This window comes from Mesoplodon bidens (assembly GCF_964165515.1).
Source record: "Mesoplodon bidens genome assembly, chromosome: 9".
NCBI lineage: Eukaryota > Metazoa > Chordata > Mammalia > Artiodactyla > Ziphiidae > Mesoplodon > Mesoplodon bidens.
This window is the reverse complement of record NC_138166.1, coordinates 74091838-74116848: the sequence shown is the minus strand read 5'-3', so window position 1 is coordinate 74116848 and position 25011 is coordinate 74091838. Positions and strand designations below refer to the sequence as shown.

The 25011-nt window shown below is 40.9% G+C and overlaps 1 protein-coding gene across 5 annotated transcripts in view; it reads right to left on the bottom strand.

Annotated features, from left to right (window-relative positions):
• Positions 1-25011, bottom strand: part of ST7 (suppression of tumorigenicity 7) — a 262181-nt gene that overhangs the window by 115005 nt on the left and 122165 nt on the right. For all 5 annotated transcript variants that reach the window (XM_081243542.1, XM_081243544.1, XM_081243541.1 and 2 more), the window contains exon 2: positions 7754-7836. In XM_081243542.1, the coding sequence (XP_081099668.1) occupies positions 7754-7836 (83 nt within the window). The remainder of the gene's footprint in view (positions 1-7753; positions 7837-25011) is intronic.

Genomic DNA, 25011 nt, shown 5'->3' with positions numbered 1-25011 from the left:
TTATAACTCTCTTGCTCATTTAAACAGACAGATGTAGCCTATCGCTTCCCTTTTAAAATCTTCACTTTCAAAAGCCCTCCAACTCCACTGTCTCTTTTTGCTCTCTTAGCTACCAAAACTAATCCAGAAGTAGTCTATCAAATGGGACTGGATAATACATCCTAAGGTATAAATGATTCATATTAATGGGGTATTTGCATTAAAACAGGAGACAGACCTTCCACCCAGTATTTCTAATGCAAAAATGACAGACCTCAGTAAAGACTGGGTTATTCATGCAGCTGCTTGGGAGGCAAAGGAGGGTCTTCTCAAGCCTGTCCTATCAGAGCAGTAGATGGCTTCTTTCCTAACACAGTCCTTTATACTAGTGTCCACAATGCCCTGGGGCTGATACTCTAACATGAATTAAATGAACAACTACTAAAAAGAAGTAGGAAAGGACGTGAAGCCTTCTTAAACTTCAAACCAAATCTTCTAATCTGGGGTCTTAGCATAATAATCTGTCCCATATCCTGAAACATGACAGGATTTGGGCCAGAGCCTCACAGTATTTTTAAAGAGCTGCACAGATCCAAATGGGCAGATGGTGTTATTTAACACGCACATATTTGGTGTCACTTTGAATTATTCTCCCTGGTGCATAACCTACAGTGTAAACAGCAAAGCTCTCATAAACAAATTTAGATTTTAAAACTAGCCCTTAGACATGCTAGTAGCTTGATGGAGTTGCCACAGTGGAACAAAACAGTTTTTAATCTGACATATAACCATAAAATTAAAACAAATTTACACATTTCATAGTCTTTAAAAGTGTAATCTCTCTACCCCAAGAATTATACAGATCAAGTAAGGTAAGAACTAAAAAGCATAAACTAGGTTTGTCATTCAGGAAGTCAACAATGACCCTACCATCTAGATGAAAGGTAAAGGCCCTAAAATATTTCAAAATAGCTGAGTTGTATGTCTTGGTTGGTACTCTTGATTCTCTGGGGCGCAGTTACCTAATGTGTAAAATAAGGTCACTCAGTTAATGTTGGATGGATGGATGGATGGATGGATGGATGGATGGATGGATGGAAGGATGGACGGTTTGAAGACTGAATGGAAAGATGGCTAAAAGGTTGAACGGATGGATGATAAGGGCTGGCCTGGTGATTTAGTGGGATGTTGTTTAAATAAACAGCAGGACCAATGAAAGGTTTTGTGTACATTTTGTTTGCTATAAAAAAAGAGAGACCTATACATATTTGTGGAAGAGGAAAGAATCTAGTAGAAAGAGAGAAACCAAAGTGCAAAAGCGTACAAATCACCAAGAGGCATGACACCAAGAGCCCAGGAAGAACATTTACCCTGCCTTAAAAAGGTACCTTACCATTTCTTGCTCTAAGGATGAAAGGGAAGCAGGAATGAACAGAAGAATATATTCTATTTTGGAAAATAGGGTGTGAGATGAGCTGTTTTACAGGTAAGAAGGCAACAAATGGATAAAATGTAGGTGACACTGATCTCAGTGGAGAGGCAGGTAAGGGTTATTATCTGAGAATAAGGGAAGCAGGGATGGAATTGGGAATGTGAGGGTCAAAGAAATGGTTTGGATCTATACCTTGCAGGACAGAAGGGTCATACGCTATACTCAGGACCCAGATCATATTTAAAACAAAGACTCATTTGTCAAGAACCCAGTTACCTAGACCTCGTAACCCTCTCCATTACTATATGACAGAAACAGAGAGGATGATCAAGGAGCAATGGGGCTGTGGGCTGGGAGTGGAGATCTAGGTTTGCAGCTGGCCTAAGGGTGTAAATTTATCTCATCTTCACCTGCAGGGAAGGAACAAAAATCTGGCAAAGGGTTAACAAACAAGGCGCTTCCATCTGTCTTGCAGACCTAAAAGCTGAATCTTTCATAAAGATGCCTAGATTCTTCCTATCCAACAAGACCTCCCCTTCTTGACTTGCATGTTCTATATATAAAACACTTCTCTCCCCTGTATCCTATAACATACTCAAAAATGCTTCAAGATTTCCACATAGCAGCACCATTGTAATTTCCACATAGCAGCACCACTGTAATTCCACAATGTAATTCCATTAAACCCATGGGAAACACAAAGATGTCACAGCCTGAAACTGGCTATGTTTCCCAAGGATTAAAGTAGATGATGATATCACAGGATAGATACAGCAATGGTGGAGACTGAAGAGGAAATATGAAACTCTGGCAGTCTACTCCCAAATAGACTGCCAAACTGACACCTGCTCTAAGTCTTGAAATATATCTAGTGGTAAACAGTTTTTTGACAAGAGGGGATCTTCTAGGCTTGAAGATAAACCAAGGCAAATGGTATGGGTTATAGTAATATCCATAACATTTTTAGTTTCCTCTTAGAATTTGCAAGTATACCCTTTGCTCCATTCCACTGACCCTTTCAAAGTCCCTCCCAATTCCTCATGACAGAACTAACTTCCTCCCTCCCTCCCTCCCCCTTCTTTCCTTCTTTCCTTTCTTTCTTTCTTTCTTTCTCTCTCTCCCCCTCCCGCCCCTTTCTTTCCTCCTGCCTCCTGCCTGTTTTGTTTAGGAATACCGAAGAGCTACAGAGTGGGTCTTGGCCTCCTGCTGCCTTGGGCCCAGCCAATCACCCCTCAGTCATCTGGTCCCCTAACCAGTTCAGGGGGGCTGTGTAAAGAACTGCTCTTCCTGTCCTTCCACCCCCTTTCCTGGCCACCTATTGCCAAGGCTTTAAGAAAAGAGAGGAGACAGAGAAGTGATGTTCTCTTCAAGGTCAACAGCCAGTGATCCATCCCCACCTCAGTGTCTGCATGTTCACAGGATGAGATTTTCCACTGTAGCATTAATGACTATGGCCTGGACGGGAGGATCACTCTCCTGGGGTGAAGTCATGGGGACCACTGACAAGTGGGAAATGCCAGCCTGTGCCATGGCACCCCAAGCTCTGTCAGCTCCTCCTGGGTGGCAGCTTTCCTCTAGGCCCTTGCCCTAGAGATTCTGATTCAGTTGGTCTGGGGTGGTACTCAGAATCCATCACTTTAAACAAGCTCCCCAGATAATTCTGATACAGTCAGTTAATTCATTCACTCATTGGATCTGTGTGCATTCAACAAATATTTCTTAAGAGTCTACCCAAACATTATACAGTTGAACACAAAAACACAGATATGTTCCCAGCCTTTGTGAAGCTTCCATCACAGAGAGGATAAGACCATAAATGTCACAAATGAAATTATAAATCGTGTTAAGTGATGGTCCATGTTCTAGACTGACCAAATCTGACCTAATCCATGGCTGATTGGAAAAATAAAAAATGTTCCCTCCAGAGACATTTGTAGTCTCCCTCCCTCCCTCCCCCTTTCCTTTCTCTTTTTTTCTTTTTCTTTTCCTTCTCTCCTCTCTGCATTCTTATCTACCTGACCCATTTCTATGGGTCTGTTCAAAGGAATACATCAACCACTAGACAATGCTGCCACCCATCTTCCTAGTCAACATGTTCATGAGAGGCAGAATGACGCTGGGACAAAGCAGTGGAAATTTAAATTTGAGCCTTCCCTATACCTTACCTAGCAAGGTGACCTAGGCAAGTCATAAGCTTTCTGGGTGCCTGTTCCTTAGGTCTTTGCTGGCTTAAACTGGATGGCTTCTGAGGGTTCCTTCCTCCAGCCCTGCAACTGCATGGTTTTCAGGTCAAGTGGAGGTCAAGTTCTTTAGATGAATGAAAAAGAGTTGAAAGGAGCCATAACAATCTTCTATTCCCACTCCCTTACTTTTGAACAGGAGGGGATAGAGGGCATGGTCAGACAGACCGAAATTCAAATCTCACCACCTGTCTGCTATATATCCTTGGGCAATTTATTTAAATTCTGTGGCTGTTTATACTCAGAGCATAAAGGCATTGGTTATATCAACCACTTAAAATTTCAGTGAAATCAGAATTAGAATTCACTTAGAATTAAATGAAATAATACATTCAAAGTGCTCAAAACAGTACCTGGCATAGAGTGGAAAACACAATAAAAGGGCCTTTCATTACAACTGATTCCTATCTAATTGTCATCTCTTCTACTGCTTTTCTGAAAACAATTCTTTTACACCTAATCCCTGAATTAATTCTTTTATTTACTATTTTAATTTTTTTTTTAATTTATTTATTTTATTTTTGGCTGCATTGGGTCTTTGTTGCTGCTTCCTCTAGTTGCGGCAAGCGGGGGCTACTCTTCCTTGTGGTGTGCGGGCTTCTCATTGTGGTGGCTCCTCTTGTTGTGGAGCACAGGCTCTAGGCGCGCGAGCTTCAGTAGTTGTGGCTCACGGCTTCTAGAGCACAGGCTCGGTAGTTGTGGTATATAGGCTTAGTTGCTCCGTGGCATGTGGGATCTTCCTGGACCAGGGCTTGAACCCGTGTTCCCTGCATTGGCAGGCGGATTCTTCACCACTGCGCCACCAGGGAAGCCCTAATTTTCTATTTTTATTCTTGATTCTCATTTTAAAAAATATTGCTTTGGCTGCTTTTTCCCATATCTCTGTATTTAACGTGCATGTGTAACACGTAGGTGTAGGAGCATTTCTATACACATGTTAATGGGGACACAGGGATCTACGTATAAATGTCAATACAGCAGCATTTTCTCCATTCTACCAACATTTTGAGAAAATTAAGGGGAGCATTTTCTCCACATATCCACCTCACCATTCTCAAGAGCAAAAACAAAACTCAGAAATTTTTTCCACAGAAATAAACATTGCCCACAGAGGCTACATCAAGCAGACTGGGCATGTCCTTCCTACAGCAGATAAAAGATTAAATTGGTAGGTTTGGACTGTGACAACAGGTGCAGTTCCTGTGGCTGGAACTGGGCTGAGATGAGGAAGCTTGTGCCAAGTGGCCAGAGGGGGCAGCTGGAAGTTAAGCAAGGGAAGGGGGTGCCTGGAGGGGATATGGGCCCAGGAACTGTAAGGGAAGAATGACAAGTAGGTGGCATAACAAACTCATTGCTGGCTTTCAGCTTGTGAAATTAAGAACTAGCAGTGATATCTAGTAAAATACACACTTCTGAGTCCTCACTTATTTTTAAACATGTTAGTGTAAAAGCAGCATTTGCCAAACACATTTTATCTCTATGTATGTTTGTTCAGTTAACTGATTTTTCCTTCATAGGGGAAATAGCAGGGGGGTTTTTTGTTTGTTTGTGTTTACCTCCCTTCGCCTAAGACATCACATTGCATGACCATTTCAGTCTCCAGCATAGGAATCCTGAGGTCCCCAAACAAATTCCTCAGGGCCAGCCCTGCACTTTCAGTATTCACCGCCTGGCTCCCTTGACATTGCTCAGGGGAAGAGTAGTTAGGTAATTATCTCTCTGGTGCCAGGAAACAAACCACTAAGCGGTTCTACGCACACAGCTATTCTGCAAAGCACCTGACCCTTGACCTCAATGCTGCCTCTCCATGAAATGCACTTGGCAGAAAAGAACAGTGGCTGAAGAGAAAGCTCAGCCCTGGGTGCATTTCAAGGGCTAGCAAAGCTGAGTCCCCAAGGGCTGGATACCACCAGGGTCAACAATCTCTAAAGCAGGAGCCTAAAGCTATCAAGAGCTATTCCCACATGGTAGTGACTTTGTCTTAGGTACAGACCAAGAATTTTTTTTAATATATTATTATTTTTTAAATTTTTATTGGAGTATAGTTGATTTAAAGTGTTGTGTTTAAGTGAGAGAGTGGCATGGACATATATACACTACCAAACGTAAAGTTGATAGCTAGTGGGAAGCAGCCACATAGCACAGGGAGATCAGCTCGGTGCTTTGTGACCACCTAGAGGGGTGGGATAGGGAGGGTGGGAGGGAGGGAGACGCAAGAGGGAAGAGATATGGTAACATATGTATATGTATAACTGATTCACTTTGTTATAAAGCAGAAACTAACACACTTTTGTAAAGCAATTATACTCCAATAAAGATGTTAAAAAATAATAATAATAAATAAAATTTTTTTTAAAAATGAAATAGAATTAAATAAAGTGTTGTGTTAGTTTCTGCTGTACAGCAAAGTGAATCAGTTATACATATACATATATCCACTTTTTTATTTTTCTATTTTTTAATTTTTTTAGAGGTGATTTAGTGTTCTTTACACTATATTTTTATTTTTTTACATCTTTATTGGAGTATAATTGCTTTACAATGTTGTGTTAGTTTCTGCTGTACAACAAAGTGAATCAGGTATATGTATATGTATAGCCCCATATTCCCTCCCTCTTGAGCCTCCCTCCCACTCTTCTAGGTCGTCACAAAGCATCGAGCTTATCTCCCTGTACTATGCAGCAGCTTCCCACTAGCCATCCATTTTATATTTGGTAGTGTATATATGACAGACCAAGCATTTTTGAGAAAGGCTTTCAAAATCTTCACACATCAGAGGTTTTCCTTTGCTCAAAGTTTTTCATTAGTCAGGAGTATCCTCTGCTTCCTAGGAATGCAGCAAGGCAAATATATCATAAAACAACACAGCAGTGATCATCAGGCTTCAGCAGCTGCACTCCACACACAGGGAGAAAGCCTCACAAGCCTGGATCTGCAAAGGTGGTCATGGTCTAAGGAAACCCCTTTATTTGGAGAAGAAGAGAAGCAAGGAGATGGGACATCACCATCTCTAAGTGAGAAGGGAAAATGACTGTTAGGCTTAGCTCACCCTGCATTCTGGTAATTAATTTATAGCCTAGTGAACCCACACCAAGATACTACTAGAATAAAATCCAGACTCGCCATTTGTTCAGCAAGCTGGAAAAACAGCTGAGAACTTAACCAGAGAGGCAGTGAAGTGAGTGATAAAAGCACAGGCTCTGGTGCAAGCCAGCCTGGGTTGAAATCCTGCTCTGCCACTTGCCAGCTATGTGACCTAAGATAGGTTACTTCCTATCCAGCTTATGTATTAGTAAAATGGAAACAGCACTAGCAGTTACCTCATTGTACTGTTTCTTGTCCATGTCTCTATAATAATTAGTAATCACAGCATTATGTACAGAGGGTAAAAAAGGTTTCTAAAACCTCTTTCTCCTTAAAGGTCCTTAATATAAATTTAATTATTAGAGTGATTCCATTAGTTTAGATGGCCCCCTCTAAGGTCACTTAAATTAAAGAAAACTGCTGCAGGTGTTATAACTTATTACATCTATAACTATTTTAGCGCATAAGGCCATGGAGCCTTAGGGGTGATTATCATATTGCTTTTTGCCTACTGGGGATGTTTTTTCAAGGAAGCAATAGGGAAACATATGTAAATTTTAAAAGAAAAGGAGATGAAGGGGGAAAAAGCTTAGAACTGCCACATCCATGTCAATATATTTAAAGAAACTGAGCTATATTTCTACTGATCTTGATTATGTCCAATAATCCATTTTGAAAAGGGTAATGAAAAACATTTTAGTTTAACTGAGTCACACTTACTTTATAGTATCTTAGACATTAGAATTTGACACAGAATTATGTCTTCCTTTATTTTCCATTTTGTTTTTTCCTTCAACAAAAGCAGTATATAATTGTTTAAAAAAATCTTTTTTCCAATATTTTAAAAACATAAAACCTGGATAGTGAAAGGCCTCTATCAGTCGCCTATCCAACATATACACACACGCAGTCACTGTAAGGTGCTGGTGTATACTCTTCCAGAATTTCTTCCTGTACATATATAACATATATATTAGTAATCAGCATGTTTTTAAATAGGAAGGATTCCACCACTTACCAAAATAAGCCCTGATATTAGTGAGGAAGTGCCTGTCAGGGCCACGTAGAACTTCGGTGTTAATGTGTTCAAAAACATGCTCACTGAAAAACAAGAGAGAGGGAGAAGAACAGAGAATGCATGAGTATGTCATCAGTAAAACCAGCTCTCATTTTCCTTTCTGATGAAATCATTTGTTTCTGATGACAAGAATTATTAGAATCATAGCCAAGGGCCACTAAAATGGTTCAGCAGTACACAGGCTCGGAATACTAGATTCAAGTTATATATCCTAAAAGAAAACAACTACAGACAAGAAGAAAGAGCAGCTTTTTGTTTCTGCCTCCCAAAGCTATTGTTGTGAATGATTTTCATGGATTTACAGCCACTGAGGAGTCAAATCAAAGCTGGTTATTAAACTGTTAGAGAGGAACGGAAGGTACCCTAATATGTTTTGTGGGACTCTCACATCAGAGTCTTTGATGAGCCAACAAGCATATTTCAACCTTAGAACAAATGAAAAATAACTACATTAAAGTTATTAAAGATTCTAACACTATGTTTATCCCTGAAAAAGAAAGGACGAGTTAGCATATAAGTTAGCATATATCAGTAAAATTTTTTCAGCTAACTTACAAGGTTGTCAGACTGCTCATCAAAATAACTGTATTCGGGCTTCCCTGGTGGCGCAGTGGTTGGGAGTCCGCCTGCCGATGCAGGGGATGCGGGTTCGTGCCCCGGTCCAGGAAGATCCCACATCGCTGCAGAGCAGCTGGGCCCGTGAGCCATGGCCGCTGAACCTGCACGTCCGGAGCCTGTGCTCCGCAACAGGAGAGGCCACGGCAGTGAGAGGCCCGCATACCGCAAAAATAATAATAATAATAAAAATAATTGTATTCAATGTAGAAAAGATGAAAAATAAGCCACTAAAAATGAATGTGTATTGTCAGACACCTTCCTGACCTGCTCCTGACACTGTTCATATCAACTACACAGTTGATCTGGTTGCCCATTAAGGAAGGTCACTTATACATTTTATAAGTATATTTTAAGTCATTCTTTATATCTAGAAATTGCACAAAACTTTGACTACTACCAAAACAACAACTGACCTAAAGGGTTTTTTGCATGCATATTCACATTTCTTTACTGAATATGTTTGTGGAAGGGGATCATATCCAGTCCTGTTTTAAAATGAAGAACATTCGAAGTAGGACTTTTGGGCTTCCCTGGTGGCGCAGTGGTTGAGAGTCTGCCTGCCGATGCAGGGGACACGGGTTCGTGCCCCGGTCCGGGAAGATCCCACATGCCGCGGAGCGGCTGGCCCTGTGAGCCATGGACACTGGGACTGCGTGTCCGGAGCCTGCACTCCGCAACGGGAGAGGCCACAACAGTGAGAGGCCTGCGTACTGCCAAAAAAAGAAAAAAAAAGAAGTAGGACTTTTATGTCATTAGGGGAAAAGGCTTTTGTATTTGTCAAAGCAAAGTCACCAGCATGAACAGAGATCAGCCCAGAAAGCAAAGTCACCAACGTGAACAAAGATCCTATGCTCACTCATTCAACAAATGCTTCTCTCTGTTTATGAATGAGACTGTGGACAAAGAATGGAAGCATGATACAGACACAGCTCCCACCCTCTAGAAGGCCAAAGTCTAGCTGGGAAACAGACAAGTAAACAAGCAATCACCAGACAGTTTTGATAAGTGCATAGAAGGGTCCTGTGCACGGAATTTTATGAAAACACATAAAAGGTGTGCATCTCAGGCTGGGAGTCAGGAAGATGTCTGGGAGAGTAAGCAGGAGTTAACCAGACCAAGGTGGGCAGGAGGAGGAAAGGAGAGCAATGTGAGCGAAGGACGGGGCCTGCTTTGAGGTCCTGAGGAAACAGCACGCAGCCTTAACAGCTGGTCCCACGGGCTGAAGAGGGAAGGAGCTTGGGCTGTGGACCCTTCGCAAAGGCACAAATGGGGAAGGATGCACTAACTCCATCCTTCCTGGTTACTGGGCATGCTCTCAGTAAGCCTTCTCCCCGCAACGCCCACTTTAAATGGATTGGTTTGCCGCGACTCATGGTCTGTCATTTGCAATCACAAATCTGGACTAACACAAAGTGCTCAGTCAATAGTCACAACTTGACTAAGTGGACTCTTTCAGGGAGGTAGAGAAAAGCACAGAAGAAGCAGTCAGCCTACGGCTGTGAGGCAAGAGGAGGTACAGTTGAGCTGAGGTGGTTATGCTTGGCCATTAAAACAACAAACCTAAAGCTTGTAATTGACAGTCTGATTCTGAGGTGCCTAAAATTCTCAAAATTCCCCTACTAATGCTATGAATGATCCCACGTTTTCCATTATTTTTAAAAAGTCACCAAAATAGAGTATCACTTTGTCATTCTGTATTTATGAACATTCATATCTGTACCATATACTTTTTTTTGGGGGGGGTACGCAGGCCTCCCACTGTTGTGGCCTCTCCCGATGCGGAGCACAGGCTCCGGACACGCAGGTTCAGCGGCCATGGCTCACGGGCCCAGCCGCTCCGCGGCATGTGGGATCTTCCCAGACCGGGGCACGAACCCTCGTCCCCTGCATCGGCAGGCGGACTCTCAACCACTGCGCCACCAGGGAAGCCCTGTACCATATACTTCTCAGTAAGTTTCTGGGGACAAACTGAACATAGAATTCAACAAAATCCATTTCTAAAAGAAAGAGGAAAAGACTTGCCTGAATTTGAAGTGCTTTGGTCGCCCTGCTAACTCCCCAGCAACAAAAGCATCAAGCAATAGAGGAAAAAAGATTTTCTACTGAAAATTGCTGATCAACTGGGGACAAAAGATTATAGAATGAATTGACAAGTAAAAAAAAAGAAACTATGTGAGTTTTTTAAAAAGATAAACATTCTATACCTTTAGTTTTACTTAAGATTATATAGCTACCATAGGTAATACAAAAATTAAAACATGCTTCCCTACTATATCCAGTTATAGAAAGCTACCAAAGTTGGGAAAGAGAATGGTGGGCATTAAAAGAAATAGAGACACAAACAGAGAATGAGAAAAGTAGAAATAGAAAACATTTAGAGAGTGGGAGGTGTTCATTTAATAACCTATTAATTTTACAGTCTTACTGGGCATTCTGGCTAACATCATTAAGACATGGCATTTAGCAATTCCGAGCACAAATATCAACAATCAGTACTTGCCATTTGAATCTATCTAGCTATGTGTTTAAAGTTTATAACAAAGCAATTTTACAAATTAGAGAACTTAATGCTCACTTCAGCTCTGTGAGGTCAACATTATTATTCATCTTATTTCACAGGTGGAGGCTGGGCAAAGAGCTGAACACCGGTCATCCAGCCTCCAGAGCTCAGGCTCATGGCATCAAGGGTGCAACATGAGAACGCTGCTGAAAAGCATTAAGGAACAAAATAGCAAAAGGAAAGCAGTAGTCTTTCATTAGAAAAGGAGAGGAAGCTCTAAATAAGTGATACTGAAAGATGGATGTTTTTAACACTGTACTTATTTTTATCACTGACTGTTAAAGATAAGTCCACTGGGGCTTCCCTTGTGGCACAGTGGTTGAGAGTCCGCCTGCTGATGCGGGGGACGTGGGTTCGTGCCCCGGTCCGGGAAGATCCCACGTGCCGCGGAGCAGCTGGGCCCGTGAGCCATGGCCGCTGAGCCTGCCCGTCCAGAGCCTGTGCTCTGCAGCGGGAGGGGCCACGGCGGTGGGAGGCCCGCGTACCACCAAAAAAAAAAAAAAAAAAAGATAAGTCCACTGGGATCTTATCATCAGTGTGTGTAGTCCCAGGGTGGAAGGGCAAGAAGCCACCCCAAAGGGGAGCATCTAGTTAAAGATTCCCCCGTTAAATTAGGAGTGCTGCACATTGCAAACCGGACTACCTTAAACCTAGGAATACCTGGCCTAGTTTCATCAGGGTCACTAGCAATTATTTTTGAAAATATATGAGGGCCTTATGAAGTACCTAAAAATTAGATCAGAAAACTGTGGGGTGTGTGGTTTGAAACATAAAGTGGATATTCCTGACATCTATAGACATATCGATACTATCTCCACAGGTGCTGGGGCTAAGGAAAAACAAATTCAAAAACAAACAGGAAAGACTAATCTAGCTTTGGTAAAAATAAATTATACAATGTCCTATATCAACCTGGAAACAAAAATTAATAAGTCAGAAGGCTTTTCATCCGATCCAGATGGGCACTCTAACAGGTCACTGCTCAAAGAATACTGCATCAGTTATTCAAGGGCAGCCTTAGGGACTGTGTCATCAGGCGTTCTGAAGATGCTGAACTTTAACTTGGTACAGTCTTCGCATTTAATTAATGAGTAAACAGGAAGAAATTAAGTACAGGTCTGAGAAGAAACTAGGTAGGAGGGGTGGGTTAATGGATTGAAAACTCAGTGACCCCTCTGGATCACAGAAGAGAGGACGGAAGAATATAGTACAACAGGTCAACTGTGGAAAGTGAAGAATCACTCCTGTGAGCAGGGAACTAGAATACCGGAGGGCTTAATGAGGAGGCACTCGGAATGGCCCTGTGAGGCCCTGTCTGTGAGGAGCCAGCCCTGTTTCTGGCCCTCGTGACAGTAAGAGCCTCCTCCCGTATCCTTCAGAGCACAAACAATTCCCAAATTAGACTCCTGGAAAAGATGTTCTGTAAAACAGAGTGAGCACATAACGCTTAAGAAGTGTTTGACTCCTTAAGATATATTCCACCTTATTCAAGCCCTTGAAAGAAGAGGTTGGGCTTCCCTGGTGGCACAGTGGTTAAGAATCCACCTGCCAGTGCAGGGGACACGGGTTAGAGCCCTGGTCCGGGAAGATCCCACATGCCACGGAACAACTAAGCCTGCGCGCCACAACTACTGAGCCTGTGCTCTAGAGCCTATGAGTCACAACTACTGAGCCCATGCACCACAACTACTGAAACCCATGCACCTAGATCTGGTGCTCCACAACAGGAGAAGCCACCGCAATGAGAAGCCCGCGCACCGCAACAAAGAGTAACCCCCGCTCGCTGCAACTAGAAAAAGCCCACGCGCAGCAACAAAGACCCAACACAGCCAAAAATAAATAAATAAATACAATAAAAAAATAGAAAAAAAAATTAAAAGAAAAAAGAAAGAGGTTAAGGCAGCATCAAAGACTTGGAAGGGCTTCCCTGGTGGCGCAGTGGTTTAGAGTCCGCCTGCCAATGCAGGGGACACGGGTTCGTGCCCCGGTCCGGGAAGATCCCGCATGCCGCGGAGCGGCTGGGCCCGTGAGCCATGGCCGCTGAGCCTGCGCGTCCGGAGCCTGTGCTCCGCAACGGGAGAAGCCACAACAGTGAGAGGCCCGCATACCACAAAAAAAAAAAATAAAAAAAAAAAAAAAAAGACTTGGAGGTACTGACTAGACAGAGCTGAATATGCAGTGTGATAAAGTCTACAGCACCCAAAAATATGGGTCTGCTTTGTCCTGTGTTCCATTTAACACCTTGCTAAAATAGGGCACGGGAAGTAGAAAAAAATCAGAAAGTTATAACAATTAGCAATCACTGAAAAGATTAGGACTAAAGTCCCTAGGAAGAAAGGTTAAAGAAACTACGTCTATTTAAGCTGGATGAAAAATAATAATAATAATAAAGAGATTTTGTGTAAAAGCATTATGCCTGGGAAGGAGAGCAGGGTTAGGAGACTTCGTCTCTAAATGTGAAACCAACTGCAGCATGGTGGCCCTGGGAAAGTCCCACACCTTCCCAGAGTGGTTCTGAGGCTCACATGAAACAGGCATTCCCTCAACCCTCACAGTGAGGTGCAATTTATTTTCCCAAGGAGTTGACAACTTCTACCAGAGAGGTAGATAATAAGCATCCCAGGGAAAGGAAATGTTTATCTTGTTTAATTTTACTTTTCCTTCATTTCATTTAGCTGATGATCATTTAGGTCAATAGTCCCAACCTGAGTCTCCAGCCTAAGTGAACTTGGAAGTAGACTCTCCCTCAGTTGAGCCTGAAGCCTGACAGACACCTTGATTACAACCTAGTGAGACCCAGCTAAACTGTGCCTGTACTCCTGACCCACAGAAGATGTGAGATAATCAATGTGTGCTGTTTTAAGCTGCTATATCCGTGATCATTTGTTATGCAACAATATGAAACTGATAGAATCATGTATAATTCATGAAAGTGAAAATCCAGGTGGACAACCAATAACTCCAGCTAACTGCAGTGAGCCCAGAAAGGGTGTTAAGATAAGCCAACTCTATCTGCTCCAAGAGCGTCTTTCTAAACTGTTCATAAATAAAATGCAACTTCAAACTCTGCTGCCATGACAGCATGTTATTCCACATGCTGATCTGTGATTGCCTTTGCAAATCCACTAATATTAAAGTAGAAGCTCAGAGGAAATTTTTTTTAAATACGGAAACTAAGTATCTTCATTTTACCCCAGTAAATGGCCTTTTAAAAAAAAAATAGGCACACTTTGAATATACAACATTTGCATTTTTCCCAAAAGAGTCAGTTTTACATCTGCAAAACTGCATCAGTTCAACAGAAGATTAAAAGCACACCAGGAGCACATTTTCTCATTTGTTGCTTCTGTTTCCCTTCTCCTTGCCCTTTACCCCTGGTCTCCTTGAGCTCTGATAAGGTCTCAAGCTTTATGCATCACAATTCCCTGGATAAATCCTGTGGCATTTATCCTTGAGAGGAAAAAGACATGGAAGTATATTTTTAGACCCGTTCTTATGGCAAGAAACCTTCATAAATCATTCTGTCTACCCTTCCCTCTACCCTTGACGTTGCCTTGGCAACTTTACAGGTATACAGTTTTTGCTTTACTGGGCATCCGGCTCTACTGAGGAGTGGAGCTGAGCACATTCTTTCTTTTCTCAGCTGTGATCTGGGAAACTATAACGAAGCAGTATTCAATCTTCATGGTTCCCTGTCCTTTGCTGGAGGGAGGCCATCTGTCAAGCCATGAAGGACTGTCCAAAGCCCAGTCACATACAAACCTCGGTAACCCAAAAGGATGAGTGAAGCAAGATCTCAGATTACCTGTTCCCTTTTATTTACAAGCAAGCTGATGATGGGGAACTCTAGTCAAGAACAGAAGAGAGGCTTGTATAAGTCTTACATTTTTAGCTATTTAAAACATGCTTTAATTTAGGATTGAAGATTTATGAATCTTTTTGTTTCTCATAAACTGTTTAACATTAGGAAGAAAAAAGACATATTTGCCTCTAATGGGAGAAAATCTTCCCTATACTTATTCTGCAAAGAGACAGAAGCCTTGTGGAGACATGGTCCTCCAGGGTCTGGCCTCCTCTAGCCTACAAGCACTCACTGTGCCTCCATCATCCATCATCCAGCACCCAGCATAGAGCCTGGTCCACAGGGGTACTCAATGCTTGATGAACACTGCATGCCTGCATAAGGGTAGAGGACTAGGTGATGAAGTTGTAATAACATTATCCCAGGACTTCTGATTAAAAACACGAAAAAAACTTCCTGTATCTGGAAACATTGAGTCTTTGATGGCTCTAACCTTGTCTTCTGATCGTGTGTGTGTGTGTGTGTGTGCGTGCGTGTGTGTTTCTATCCGCAGAGTACCTGCACAGTGTGAGATGCTTATTAGGTAGATTGAATGACCACTACTCACCAATAAATCAAGAAGGTCCAGACATACTTATACTACCCTCACACAGTAAGACCTTGGCTATGTAGAACCCTCAGAACTGAATTATTTGAGATAGCTAAGGACCTATTCTATTAAAAACCAGACGTTTTCTTTCTAAAACAATTTAACAAGTAAATCTTTACAAAATGCATTACATACTTGACTACATCTTTAAACAAAATATTCAGAAAATATTTCAATCTTTATTTGATGGCCCTAAGTCAACAAAATTAACATAAACTATAGTACTGTGCTAGCATTCAGCAATGTGTTTAGAAACTGTTCAAGTACTCTATGTTTTTTCCCTCCAAAATGAAGTTATCCCAGACTGTTTTCAGTCTTTCTCATACCATTTTTGTCACCTGGCATACTATTATTTATTGTTGTTGTGTGCCTGTTTCAAACCACTTTCTCTCCTTTTGAATATGCTACTTAAAAATCTACTGTTCCTTCAAAGGCAAAAAACAACTTTGGTCATTGAATAAATATTGATGTTTAACGTATGTCAAACACTGTAAAATGCTGGGGATACAAAGATATATAATACATAGTTCTTGTCCTCAAGGAGCTCTGGACTTTGTGGAAGAGGCAGATATGGAACCGAACTAACAGGCAATTATTCTGAGCGTTACTCTGGAAATAGAAAGTTGGTACTTCTAACTCAGCCTTGGGCTAGGGTGGGGGACAGAATGTTCCTTTGAGAAGACTGCTAAGCAGAGCCGAAGGATGTTCACTGGATCTATGTAAAATAAGACCTGAGATCTCACATTGGTAACTCTTTGATGCTCATCTGTATGTGTTATATACACTGGTCTTTTGTTCTTAGAGCTCGGTGGTTTGACGAGTTAAGATGACTGGATGGCTGAGTTCCAGAATGGTCCAGTATCACTATAGTGAGCTATCATACACACTTCAGTAGGGTGGCTGTAACCAGTGTTGTATAAGAACACTCTCGGTGGTTCTTGTGTTCACACTGGAGGGCTCCAAAAGGCTCCTTACAGAATCTGCCATGCAAAATGTGCTTGGACTTTTCTATCATCTTTTTTTTTTTTGATGTTGGGGGTAGGAGTTTATTAATTAATTTATTTATTTTTGCTGTGTTGGGTCTTCGTTTCTGTGTGAGGGCTTTCTCTAGTTGTGGTGAGTGGGGGCCACTCTTCATCATGGTGCGCGGGTCTCTCACTATTGCGGCCTCTCCTGTTGCGGAGCACAGGCTCCAGACGCACAGGCTCAGTAGTTGTGGCTCACAGGCCTAGTGGCTCCGCGGCATGTGGGATCCTCCCAGACCAGGGCTCGAACCTGTGTCCCCTGCATTAGCAGGCAGATTCTCAACCACTGTGCCACCAGGGAAGCCCCTTTTCTATCATCTTGAAAAGAATATGGTCATCAGCTTCTCATTTACCCCTCCTTTACTGGAAGTTATTTTTTTTAAAAAGAAGCCTTAATGGTTTAATTTAGGAAGATTACATGAGGCAAAGTTCATTACTTAAAGGGTTAGAATAGATGTAACTACCTAAAAGCATTCAAAATACTTGTGGCAATCAGGTGTCTGAACAGATCATTGTTAAATCTAAGATGCATGGAAATAACTAAGAAAGGTAAGAAGAATATAAACAAGAGTAATGAATCTATAGTCTAAAACATCTTTCAGGAAATGTTCTACATTTATTAATATTAGCTAGTTCATTCATTTATCCAAAATGTATGTGGCTTATAAAAGGTACAAGACACTGAACTACACACTGGGATTGTGAAATTAAAAAAGAACGAGACTGAGACTTGGTTTTATCCTGTTAGGATTGCTCTATTTTAGGTTCTGTTCTTAGTGCTAGGGCATCACTCTTCTTTAGGGAGTGGTGCTTTTCCAAGGTGTAGCCATTCTGTGGTCCTAACTGAAGGCTAAGGTGTGCAGTGAGGCCTGATTTTAACAAATGGGACATTGAGATTGGTTCAAGATGGTGGAGTAGAAGGACATGCTCTCACTCCCTCTTGCAAGAACACCGGAATCACAACTAACTGTTGAACAATCATTGATAGGAAGACAGTGGAACTCACCAAAAAAGATACCTCACATCCAAACACAAAGGATAAGACACAATGAGACGGTAGGAGGGGCGCAATCACAATAAAATCAAATCCCATGACTGCTGGGTGGGTGACTCACAAACTGGAGAACACTCATACCACAGAAGTCCATGCACTGGAGTGAAGGTTTTAAGCCCCAAGTCAGGCTTCCGAATCTGAGGGTCCGATAATGGGAGGAAGAATTCCTAGAGAATTAGAATTTGAAGCCTAGTGACATTTGATTGCAGGACTTAGACAGGACTGGGGGAAACAGAGACTCCACACTTGGAAGGCACACACAAAATAGTGTGCACATCAGGACCCAAGGGAAGGAGCAGTGACCCCATAGGACACTGAACCAGACCTACCTTCTAGTCTTGGAGGGTCTCCTGCAGAGGCAGGGGGTGGCTGTGGCTCACCGTGGGGACAAGGACACTGGCAGAAGTTCTGGTACTCCTTGGCATGAGCCTTCCCAGAGTCCGCCATTAGACCCACCAAACAGCCTGGGTAGGCTCCAGTGTTGGGTCGCCTCAGGTCAAACAACCAACAGGGAGGAAACCCAGCCCCACCCATCAACAGACAAGCAGATTAAAGTTTTACTGAGCTCTGCTCACCATAGCAACACCCAGCTCCACCCATCACCATTCCCTCCCATCAGGAAACTTGCACAAGCCTCTTAGATAGCCTAATCCACCAGAGGGGAGACAGAAGAAGCGAGAAGAACTACAGTCCTGCAGCCTGTGAAACAAACACCACATTCACAGAAAGACAGGCAAGATGAAAAGGCAGAGGGCTATGTACCAAATGAAGGAAAATAATAAAAGCCCAGAAAAACAACTAAGTGAAGTGGAGAGAGACAACCTTCCAGAAAAGAATTCAGAATAATGATAGTGAAGATGATCCAGGACCTCGGAAAAAGAATGGAGGCAAAGATCAAGAAGAAGCAAGAAATGTTTAAAAACCACCTAGAAGAATTAAACAACAAACAAACAAAGATGAACAAAACAATAACTGAAATGAAAAATACACTAGAAGGTATCAAGAGCAGAATAACTGAGGCAGAAGAACGGGTAAGTGACCTGGAAGACAGAATGGTGGAATTAACTGCTGCAGAACAGAATAAAGAGGAAATAATGAAAAGAAATGAAGGCAGCCTAAGAGACCTCTGGGACAACATTAAAGGCAACAACATTTGCATTTTAGGGGTCCCAGAAGGAGAAGAGAGAGAGAAAGGACCCGAGAAAATATCTGAAGAGATTATAGTCAAAAACTTCCCTAACAAAGGGAAGGAAATAGCCACCGAAGTCCAGGAAGTGCAGAGAGTCCCATACTGGATAAACCCAAGGAGAAACATGCCGAGACACATAGTAATCAAATTGGCAAAAAATAAACACAAAGAAAAATTATTGAAAGCAGCAAGGGAAAAACGACAAATAACATACAAGGGAACTCCCATAAGGTTAACAGCTGATTTCTCAGCAGAAGCTCTACAAGGCAGAAGGGAGTGTCATGACATATTTAAAGTGATGAAAGGGAAGAACCTACAACCGAGATTACTCTACCCAGCAAGGATCTCATTCAGATTCGATGGAGAAATCAAAAGCTTTACAAACAAGCAAAAGCTAAGAGAATTCAGCACCACCAAACCAGCTCTACAACAAATGCTACAGGAACTTCTCTAAGTGGGAAACACATGAGAAGAAAAGGACCTACAAAAACAAACCCAAAACAATTAAGAAAATGGTAATAGGAACATACATATCAATAATTACCTTAAACGTGAATGGATTAAATGCTCGAATCAAAAGACACAGGCTCACTGAATGAATACAAAACCAAGACGCATATATATGCTGCCTACAAGAGACCCACCTCAGACCTAGGGACACAGACAGACTGAAAGTGAGGGGATAGAAAAAGATATTCCATGCAAATGGAAATCAAAAGAAAGCTGGAGTAGCAATACTCATATCAGATAAAACAGACTTTAAAAGAAAGAATGTTACAAGAGACAAGGAAGTACACTACATGATGATCAAGGGATCAATCCAAGAAGATATAATAATTATAAATATATATGCACCCAACATAGGAGCAACTCAATACATAAGGCTACTGCTAACAGCTATAAAAGAGGAAATTGACAGTAACACAATAAGAGTGGGGGACTTTAACACCTCACTTACACCAATGGACAGATCATCCAAACAGAAAATTAATAAGGAAACACAAGCTTTAAATGACACAATAGACCAGACAGATTTAATTAATATTTACAGGACATTCCATCCAAAAACAACAGAACACACTTTCTTCTCAAGTGCACATGGAACATTCTCCAGGATAGATCACATCTTGGGTCACAAATCAAGCCTCAGTAAATTTAAGAAAATTGAAATCATATCAAGCATCTTTTCTGACCACAATGCTATGAGATTAGAAATCCATTACAGGGAAAAAACATAAAAAAAAAAAACAACACATGGAGGCTAAACAATACGTTACTAAATAACCAACAGATCACTGAAGAAATCAAAGAGGAGATCAAAAAATACCTAGAGACAAATGACAACGAAAACACGACGATCAAAAACCTGCTGGATGCAGCAAAAGCAGTTCTAAGAAGGAAGTTTATAGCTATACAAGCCTACCTCAAGAAACAAGAAAAATCTCAAATAAACAATCTAACCTTACACCTAAAGGAACTAAAGAAAGAAGAACAAACAAAACCCAATGTTATCAGAAGTAAAGAAATCATAAAGATCAGAGCAGAAATAAATGAAACAAAAACAAAGAAAACAATAGCAAAGATCAATAAAACTAAAAGCTGGTTCTTTGAGAAGATAAAGAAAACTGGTAAACCATTAGCCAAACTCTTCAAGAAAAAGAGAGATAGGACCCAAATCAATAAAATTAGAAATGAAAAAGGAGAAGACACCGCAGACACCGCAGAAATACAAAGCATCCTAAGAGATTACTACAAGCAACTCTATGACAATAAAATGGACAACCTGGAAGAAATGGACAAATTCTTAGAAAGGTATAACCTTCCAAGACCTAATCAGGAAGAAATACAAAATATGAACAGACCAATCACAAATAATGAAATTGAAACTGTGATCAAAATTCTTCCAACAAACAAAAGTCCAGGACCACATGGCTCCACAGGTGAATTCTACCAGATCTTTAGAGAAGAGCTACCACCCATCCTTCTCAAACTCTTCCAAAAAATTGCAGAGGAAGGAACACTCCCAAACTCATTCTATGAGGCCACCATCACCCTGATACCAAAACCAGACAAAGATATTACAAAAAAAGAAAATTACAGATCAATATCACTGATGATATAGATGCAAAAATCCTCAACAAAATACTAACAAACAGGATCCAACAACACATTAAAAGGATTATACACCATGATCAAGTGGGATTTATCCCAGGGATGCAAGCATTCTTCAATATATGCAAATCAATCAATGTGATACAGCATATTAACAAATTGAAGAATAAAAACCATATGATCATCTCAATAGATGCAGAAAAAGCTTTTGACAAAATTCAACACCCATTTATGATAAAAACTCTCCAGAAAGTGGGCATAGAGGGAACCTACCTCAATATATTAAAGGCCATATATGACAAACTCACAGCAAACATCATTCTCAATGGTGAAAAACTGAAAGCATTTCCTCTAAGATGAGGAACGAGACAAGGATGTCCACTCTCACCACTATTATTCAACATAGTTTTGGAAGTCCTAGCCATGGCAAACAGAGAAGAAAAAGAAATAAAAGGAATACAAATTGGAAAATAAGAAGTAAAACTGTCACTGTTTGCAGATGACATGATACTATACGTAGAGAATCCTAAAGATGCCACAAGAAAACTGCTAGAGCTAATCAATGAATCTGGTAAAGATGCAAGATACAAAATTAATGCACAGAAATCTCTTGCATTCCTATACACTAATGATGAAGAATCTGAAAGAGAAATTAAGGAAACACTCCCATTTACCACTGCAACAAAAAGAATAAAATACCTAGGAATAAACCTACCTAGGGAGACAGAAGACCTGTAGGCAGAAAACTGTAAGACACTGATGAAAGAAATTAAAGATGATACAAACCCATGGAGAGGTATACCATGTTCTTGGATTGGAAGAATCAATATTGTGAAAATGACTACACCACCCAAAGCAATCTACAGATTCAATGCAATCGCTATCAAATTACCAATGGCACTTTTTTACAGAACTAGAACAAAAAATTTTTAAATTTGTATGGAGACACAAAAGTCCCCGAAAAGCCAAAGCAGTCTTGAAGGAAAAAAACGGAGCCAGAGGAATGAGGTTCCCGGACTTCAGACTATACTACAAAGCTACAGTAATCAAGGCAATATGGTACTGGCCCAAAAACAGAAATATAGATCAATGGAACAGGATAGAAAGCCCAGAGATAAACCCTCGCACCTATGGTCACCTAATCTATGACAAAGGAGACAAGGATATACAACGGAGAAAAGACAGCCTCTTCAATAACTGGTGCTGGGGAAACTGGACAGCTACATGTAAAAGAATGAAATTAGAACACTCCCAACACCATACACAAAAATAAACTCAAAATGGATTAGAAACCTAAATGTAAGACCAGACACTATAAAACTCTTAGCGGAAAACATAGGAAAAACACTATTTGACATAAATCACAGCAAGATCTTTTTTGATCCACCTCCTAGAGTAATGGAAATAAAAACAAAAATAAACAAATGGGACCTAATGAAACTTAAAAGCTTTCGCACAGCAGAGGTAACTACAAACAAGATGAAAAGACAGTCCTTAGAATGGGAGAAAATAGTTGCAAACGAATCAACAGACAAAGGATTAAGCTCCAAAATATATAAACAGCTCATGCTGCTCAATATTAAAAAAGCAAACAACCCAATGTAAAAATGGGCAGAAGATGTAAATAGACATTTCTCCAAAGAAGACATACAGATGGCCAAGAAGAACATGAAAAGCTGCTCAACATCACTAATTATTAGAGAAATGCAAATTAAAACTACAATGAGGTATCACCTCACACCAGTTAGAATGGGCATCATAAGAAAATCTACAAACAACCAATGCTGGAGAGGGTGTGGAGAAAAGGGAACCCTCTTGCACTGTGTGTGGGAATGTAAATTGATACAGCCACTATGGAGAACAGTATGGAGGTTCCTTAAAAAACTAAAAACAGAATTACCATATGACCCAGCAATCCCACTACTGGGCATATACCCAGAGAAAAGCATAATTCCAAAAGACACATGCACCCCAACGTTCATTGCAGCACTATTTACAATAGCCAGGTCATGGAAGCAACCTAAATGCCCATTGACAGACGAATGGATAAAGAAGATGTGGTACATATATACAATTGAATATTACTCGGCCGTTATAAAGGAACGAAATTGGGACATTTGTAGAGATGTGGATGAATCTAGAGACTGTCATACAGAGTGAAGTAAGTCAGAGAAAAACAAATATCATATATTAACGTATATATGTGGAATGTAGAAAAATGGTACAGATGAACTTGTCTGCAGGGCAGAAATTGAGACACAGATGTAGAGAACAAACATATGGACACCAAGGGGGGCAAGTGGTGGGGGGTGGGGTGGTGGGATGAATTGGGAGATTGGGATTGACATATATACACTAATATGTATAAAATGGATAACTAATAAGAACCTGCTGTATAAAAAAAATAAATTAAATAAAATTTGAAAATTAAAAAAAATAAATAACGAGACTGACCTTGAGAAAGGAAAATAGGATGCCCACACAAATAGCACAGGACACAATATGAAACATATCAGAAGAGAGGTACAGATAAAATCTAAAGGAATAAAATATTGCTTCCAGCTAGAAGGATCAGAGAAGCTTAATGAATGAGATGTCCTTCCTTCTGGGCTTTGAAAGAAGGATAAGCTTTGAGCATGAGGTTTGAGAGGAGAAAAGAGAGTGTATGGACTCCAGACAGATATTACAACACACACAAAGGAATTGGGTTGCAGTACAAGGCAGATGAGAAGCAGTGGGAGAGAATGTTGGCTCAAATGCCAGGCCGAGAAAATCAGACTTTACACGGCAGACAGTGAGAATGTACTCACCATTCATGAACAGAGATGTGAGCAAGACAGATGTGTCTGGTAGTAATGAAACAGTATGTAAAATGTATAGCTTTAGGAGTTACTCTAGAGGGGAGCTCCTGTAATACCACTAGGGTGGACAGTTGCACGTATCAGTTGCTGCAGACATAAATTCAACAGGATTTGGTGCTCAACAATGTGACATAAAGAGTAAGATTTTAGAGAATGTTGGCAAAGTGGGGCCAATGTCAAATGACAAGTGATTAAAGACAGTTAGTGAGTGGTAAGGGAATTATAGCAGCAAGCACGGACTACCTCTACAGGAAGTCTGGAAGGAAAGAAAAGAAGAGAGTTTATCATTAAGTGTGATTTAAGTTAAAAGAAAATATAAATAGCACCTTATGACTTAGTAAGTGAACTAGGAATAAAACTCAAACCTTTATTCTACTTCAATAAGATTAGCTCGCCCAAGAAATCCAATACTGGTTCATTCTTATACCAAACTTTTAAAGATATATGGTTAATTGTTAGAAATGTATCTACTTTTTCTCAGATTTTTCTTTTTCTTTTTTTTTTTTTTTTGTGGTATGCGGGCCTCTCACTGTTGTGGCCTCTCCCGTTGCGGAGTACAGGCTCCGGATGCGCAGGCTCAGCGGCCATGGCTCACGGGCCCAGCCGCTCCACGGCATATGGGATCCTCCCGGACCGGGGCACGAACCCGTATCCCCTGCATTGGCAGGCGGACTCTCAACCACTGCGCCACCAGGGAGGCCCCAGATTTTTCTTTTTATATGTCTTAAAGAATAATTAAAACAGAGTGAAGCACTTTAATGGAAATGATTCTGAACCTAACAATTACACTTATATACATTCCTGTTTTATCACTTGGGATTAAACAACAAAACAAAAATAAATTATCTTCTATTTATTCTGATTTTTGCACTTTCTAATAATTTCCTTGCTCTGTTTTGAAACCCTCTGCTAACTTATAGCTGAAGAGTTTACTCAGACGAAGACCATAGTTTGGCCCAGAGAAGCAACTATAGGCCACGGGGTAGTAAAATTCAAATCTGACTTTTAAGTTACGTGTTTCTTTCTATTATATTCCATTATATTAGTTCAATGATTAATCTACTTCTCTTTTGAGTGAAAAGCTGCCCCACAACAGAAGGTCTGCTGGAACCTATGTTAGGCTATTTCCTTTTGGGTGAGGATGCATAACCCACAGAGTTAAGAAGCCACAGGGGAAACCACTAGACAGACCAATGTTTAGTATTCAGCTGCTCCAACTGCCTAATCCAAAATAAGCCCTTGGGTTCATTATTTTCAATTCCAGTAACTAGATTTGGCTTTGCATTTGCATCAAATGACTGGTTATTATTCCAGAGGGCACTTAAAAT